The following is a 6,388-nucleotide window of genomic DNA, read 5'->3' on the forward strand; positions in this document are numbered from 1 at the left end:
TCATTCATGCCTTCCTGTACAGACATTTAATACTAACTTGTTATAAGATGATTCTTTTGGATATCCGTGACAGTTCTAACAACAATTGTAATGCAGGGTAGTATGTGATGTGCCCTTGGCATGGCTGTTTTTTGTATATTCTTTGGATTTAGGATCATTAGCAGTAATATGTATTTCAAGTATGTGCATACATAGTCAGATGAAGTCTCAGAAACTTGTTCATATTTGTCCCTGCACTTATCAATATGAATGTGACCAGACATCATATATAATATGGTAAATCAATAAAAGCAAAATTATTCAAAATCGCGAATCGAGTCTTGAATATTCATACTTTTTTCGTATATTCAATATCTCCTCTGTCAAGGAGATGTTATAAATTCTATAACTCATTCTATTCAAAAGGATCTTTATCACATCCAAAAATGACATTTGTAATGTAATAATGGCGTGAATATTGTATGAAACTAATAGCTTCGCAACACGATACTTTTAAGACGTGGCAAGATTATTGGTGTCGAATTTTTCACTTTTCATTTTTCCATCACTGAGACTCAATGTGAACGAATGTTCTTTGATTTCCGTTCACAACGTGTTTTTTTTTATCATAGCAAGATTTTGCTAAGCTTTTACCTTTTAAGCTTGAGTTACAAGAACCTGATGTAGTCATATAACCAGTGGACTTGTGCAGCAAATGATAATACCAACACCAAAGGTGTATGGTCATGGAAAAGTCGGATCACCATATAATAATAGTGGATTATTCAGATATTGCATTTTAAATGATAAATTGCAATATGTATGTGCAGGTGAAAGATACCGAGGATCACCATACAAATCAGTCGAACAAAAACTGTTTTTATATAATCATTGTTTTTCTTTGTTTGAATTGTTTCTCATTTGTAATGCCAAGGCCTATTGTAGCTTCCAATGCAGTATTTGTTTTGTTCATTGTTGAGGGCTGTATTTCTACGTCATTTGGTCTCTGATGCAAAGTTGTCTCATTGGCAAGCATACCATATCTTCACATTTAATACAAATTGTTCGTAGTTCTGAAGTTTTTTTGTTTCTGTTTTGTTTTTGTTTGTTTTATTTGCCTGGAAGAGAACGGCAAATAAGTATAAAGATTCTGAAAGTTAATTAGAAATAGAAGTTATATAAATATTAGGGCAAACGCAATTATGTCAGTTATAAGTCAAGTTATAAATCACAAGACTCACACTGTAATAACTCGTTGCTTGAATTTATTTATTTTTTGGAACAACTGTCTTTTTTAATTATCGTTCAGTTAGTTTAATACTCTTCTCCTTCTTCCTCTCCTTCACCTTCTACTGAATCTACACCGACTTCTTCGTAATCCTTCTCCAGAGCAGCCAAATCTTCACGGGCTTCTGAGAATTCTCCTTCTTCCATACCTTCTCCGACGTACCAATGGACGAAAGCACGTTTGGCGTACATCAAGTCGAATTTGTGGTCAAGACGGGCCCATGCCTCAGCAATGGCGGTTGTGTTGCTCAACATGCAGACGGCTCTCTGTACTTTAGCCAAATCACCTCCTGGTACAACAGTTGGTGGTTGGTAGTTGATTCCGACCTTGAAACCAGTTGGACACCAGTCGACGAACTGGATGGTTCTCTTTGTCTTGATGGTAGCAATGGCGGCGTTGACATCCTTAGGGACAACATCTCCTCTGTACAACATACAGCAAGCCATATATTTACCGTGACGTGGGTCGCATTTTACCAATTGATTTGCTGGCTCAAATGTTGCGTTGGTGATCTCAGCAACAGAGAGCTGTTCGTGGTAGGCTTTCTCGGCAGAGATGACTGGTGCATATGTAGCCAATGGGAAATGGATACGTGGGTAAGGAACCAAGTTGGTCTGGAACTCAGTCAAATCGACGTTCAAAGCACCATCGAATCTCAGGGAGGCAGTAATTGAACTGACGATCTGTGCAATCAAACGGTTAAGATTTGTGTATGTTGGTCTCTCAATGTCTAAGTTACGTCTGCAGATATCGTAGATGGCTTCGTTGTCTACCATGAATGCGCAATCGGAGTGCTCAAGAGTTGTGTGAGTGGTCAAGATGGAGTTGTATGGTTCTACGACGGCAGTGGAGACTTGTGGGGCTGGGTAGATGGCGAATTCCAGTTTTGATTTCTTTCCGTAATCAACACTGAGACGTTCCATGAGGAGTGATGTGAATCCTGATCCGGTACCACCACCAAAGCTGTGGAAGATGAGGAATCCCTGGAGACCGGTACATTGATCAGCTAATTTACGGATTCTGTCCAAAACCAGATCAACAATTTCTTTTCCAATGGTGTAGTGACCTCTTGCGTAATTATTGGCAGCATCCTCCTTTCCGGTGATAAGTTGTTCTGGATGGAAGAGTTGACGGTATGTACCAGTTCTGACCTCATCTGAAATGCAAATTTAACTGTCGATTAATTAAATGTGTTAAAAAGTTTTATAGGAAAAACCAACATATTAATCAAAATTCTATAAAAACGAGGGCTCGAGATAATGAATTAAAAATGTGTTGGTATAAACAAAAGATTTCTTCTCGACTTAAACTTATTTCGAAGTGGTACGATAAATATGTACAATAAAAAAAAAATGAATAATTTAGATATAAGTTATAACAACATTCTCGGGTCACAGCATATGTCATTAACGTATATATACAAAAGAAAATTATTTATCAATCTTAAACAAATTGTCCTTAGTTAAATGCATTTCTTTGTGAATAAACATGTAAAAATTGCAAAGTAAACATTTTATTTCGATAGCTCACAATGCAAAACTCAATACAGTTTTTGAGGACAGACATGTGTAAATAAACGCAAACCTATGTCAATAGGACTAAAGTTTGTCTATTCAAAAGTATTTCAAAAACGGAAAAGTAGGTCGAAACATTTAAGTATGTAAATGTTCTATTGATTTACATTATGCAATCGTGTATCCAATAAAAAGATATAAATGGTAATCGTTTATAACAGAAGGGTTTTCAATCCAAGATTTATGATTTCGTACAGAGAACTATTATCCATATTTATTAAATTTCTTTCTTGTCATAAACGAGGGTTTAGGTAGGGGCCAGGGGGTCTTCATTTCTGTAATTTTCTTGAATTTTAAAGACCACTTTTATCGTTTCTTTATGTGAATGTATTCTGCTAAACAAAAAGGAAGGGACAAGGTGCATTACTTTTCGACTATAACGATGAGTATCCTACATGCACTTCGTCTCGACAAAAACTAAAAAGAATCCAAAAAGCAAAGGAACAGCGTTTTTTCACTGCTGCCCGTCATCTCTTTGTTATTGCGAGTCGAGGCTTCCGGCTCAAAATCTTAACACTTCACTGCAGTTCAGAATACCTATTCTATCAGATATGAACAGTTTACACTTACCAATTTCATGAACAAACATATTTCACATTACTTAAAATCATTAGTTTTTGTTTTATTTTTTGTAATAAACCAAACCAATGTATACTCTTTTTTTAACTTACCGACTACAGTTGGTTCCAGATCAACAAAGACAGCCCTTGGTACGTGTTTGCCAGCTCCAGTCTCACTGAAGAAGGTGTTGAAAGAGTCATCACCGCCTCCAATGGTCTTGTCTGAGGGCATCTGACCATCAGGTTGGATACCGTGCTCCAAACAGTACAGTTCCCAGCAGGCATTACCGCACTGTACTCCGGCCTGTCCGACGTGGATAGAAATACATTCCCTCTGAAAAATACAAATGCAATATAAGATGATGAATCTCTTCAATGACGATCGAAATTCAAATGTGTATTGAAGGTCATTAAAGGACAGAGCAGTTCGTTTTTATTTCCGAAAAAAAAATGCAGTCTTCCAGCAGTTGTTAGTATGATATTTACGTGTGCAAGATATAAGAGAAGAAAATAAACAAAATATCAGTTCAGTTATTATTTTATACATCAAATCGATCAGCAAACAAAAAATAAGAAGACAAATATCATTTAAAGACTTCACAGTAATCTTTATATTTGACTGTGGTATTTGAATAAACTGGCATAATTTATAATCTATAAAAAATAATAAAATCGATTAAAGACTGAAGTGTACAAAAGTTACTTACCATGTTTAAAATTAAATAGACTAGTATCCAAGATCAACCAAGAAAACTCACTTTAGACAGCAATGCGTCACTTGTGAGAGGTACCTTGTGAAATGCCAAAATCGGTCCGCCAGTCGGTTTTATATTCCGGAAAACTCTTGTTCATTCGTGTTTGACATCTCCATAGTACCAAAAGAACCAAAACTCGTCTCTGTATTAATCATACTCTTATCAAACATATCGTAATGGACGGGTGACAAATTCTGCATTGGTTTTAAATCGTTTTGACCCTTCTATTGATCAAAGTCTACTGAAGTTAAATTAATCATTGTTAATAAGATAAATTAAAAGATTTTGGACGTCGCAGAGAAGTCTATCGTAAGCCAACATCTAACTAACCATTGTAACTGTTTTAAAGTTGTTCTAGCAACAAATAGGTCAAATGGAGCTGAAAGATTAATACATTGATTATGAGGGACAAAACTTATAGGAAACTACTGGAAATAATTACTGCCGATAACAGGTGTCTTATGTGTCATTTTTACAATTTTTAAAATGTAGAAATAAAAAAAAAATGATAAAAAATAAAGAAATAATTTTGTCTTGAATTGAGGTTTTAGTCTGCACTCGTCATTAGAATGAACATCAAGTAATCTCTATTTAGAAATTGCATATGCAATTCAGTAGGAGTCATATAGGTGACATCGGGAACTCATAGAAATAAAACAATAAGTATAAGCATCGTATAAAGGTAATATATATTTTTGTATTGTATTTCGAAAATGACGTTAAATTATTTTTACCAGCCGCGGATCCGGGATCCAAGGAAATGGTGCACGTAATCGCCTAAGATAGGGGGAACATTTGCGAGAGTAGCGAGGCGTTTTTTAAACGATTCTTTGAAAAATATAAAGAATATTATTTAGTCGAACAAAGAGGAGGGGTGCCCCCTCTGAATCCACCACTGAGCACATTTGCGATTAATTATTCTATTTCATTTGAAAGCATCATAATCACATCTCTAAAGGTATCACATTTATTTTCAAGTTAAAAGGGTGAAAAATAATTCCTTTTCTGTGTATCCATGGCAACATTCTGCATTTATTGACCATAAAATATTGCAAAAAGGGGGGTAATCACAAATTCGATTCAAAATCTCATAATTGATTTATCATATATACGGTACTAAAACTTCTACCCAAATTACAAAATTTCCCAAATAAAATATTTAAAAAGCATGAACTTGTTATAATGTATCAATATTTCGTGCATATTTTAGACTAACCACTCTCTACATTTTTAATTTAACACGGAGAAGAATTCCGAAGGTCATATAAACATGAATATAAATATAAATTGGATTTTTTGAGAAACAATTTTAGTGCAGTAATTGTTTCTTACATTTTTGTCTTTCGCAATGAAAGAAGAAACGAAAGGCTATCTTCGAATTCACTGATGATAGGGCAAAACATTACATGGTGTAAGATTTTGAGGTTGATTTATTCAAGTTTAACAGATTATGATCACATATTTTGTCATAAGTTTACGAAATTCAAAGTTACTTATAAAGTTCTTTATTAAACGAAGGAATACAAAGTTCACCAAACACCAAATATTATATATAATTCCAGATCCGTGTACAAGGGAGATGGATAAATAAAACTATCCGAACTTTGTAAATTATTATGATATCCGTGCTCTGATGCGATTCGGTTTTTGGAAGTTTAGTCAGGACTGAATTATTTATGAATTTTTCAGTCATATTAGTATGACATTTACTCCATAACACAAAACCATAAAAAAACAAACATTAAGAGGTCTTGGGCCATTTTTCTTTTTTAAAAGTCATCACTCCATCAACCTACTGAATCAAAATTTTCTGTAGATATGCACATCTTCATAGTATGTCCTTCTTATCGACAAAGTTTATCAAATCATGAAGTGAGGTTTCAGAAGAATTGCATGGACATACCGTCACCGTCACAGTAGTATATGTAGGCAAAAAAATATAAGGTCAAAGGGACATAACTCCTATAGAAGAAAAATATATCCGAAGTTCCAGTAGATATGCAAATCGACAAATAGTTTGTCTTTATTACTTACAAAGTTTCACTAAATTCTGTTGTGTGGTTTAACAAAATATACGATAACAAAAACATCACCGACAGACGGACGGATAGACTGGTTAAAACATTAAACCGTAATTTGTCTTCCCTTCAGAATCCTTTGACATGAAATTGTGAGAATTTGTCTGGAATCTTTGAATGAAATATTATTCTTGAAAATTATGTGCATTATTAT

At 34.4% G+C, this 6,388-nt stretch overlaps 1 protein-coding gene across 1 annotated transcript; it reads right to left on the reverse strand.

Annotated features, from left to right (window-relative positions):
• Positions 1-1,155: 1,155 nt before the first annotated feature.
• LOC134693263 (tubulin alpha-1A chain-like) lies at positions 1,156-4,266 on the reverse strand. Its single transcript, XM_063554010.1, has 3 exons — positions 4,109-4,266; positions 3,513-3,735; positions 1,156-2,423 (listed from the first exon to the last, which is right to left on the reverse strand). The coding sequence occupies exons 1-3, from the start codon at positions 4,109-4,111 to the stop codon at positions 1,294-1,296; spliced, it is 1,356 nt and encodes a 451-aa protein (XP_063410080.1). The 5' UTR covers positions 4,112-4,266; the 3' UTR covers positions 1,156-1,293.
• Between the last annotated feature and the right edge of the window lie 2,122 nt (positions 4,267-6,388).

Source organism: Mytilus trossulus, chromosome 1 (genome assembly GCF_036588685.1).
Source record: "Mytilus trossulus isolate FHL-02 chromosome 1, PNRI_Mtr1.1.1.hap1, whole genome shotgun sequence".
Classification (NCBI taxonomy): domain Eukaryota; kingdom Metazoa; phylum Mollusca; class Bivalvia; order Mytilida; family Mytilidae; genus Mytilus; species Mytilus trossulus.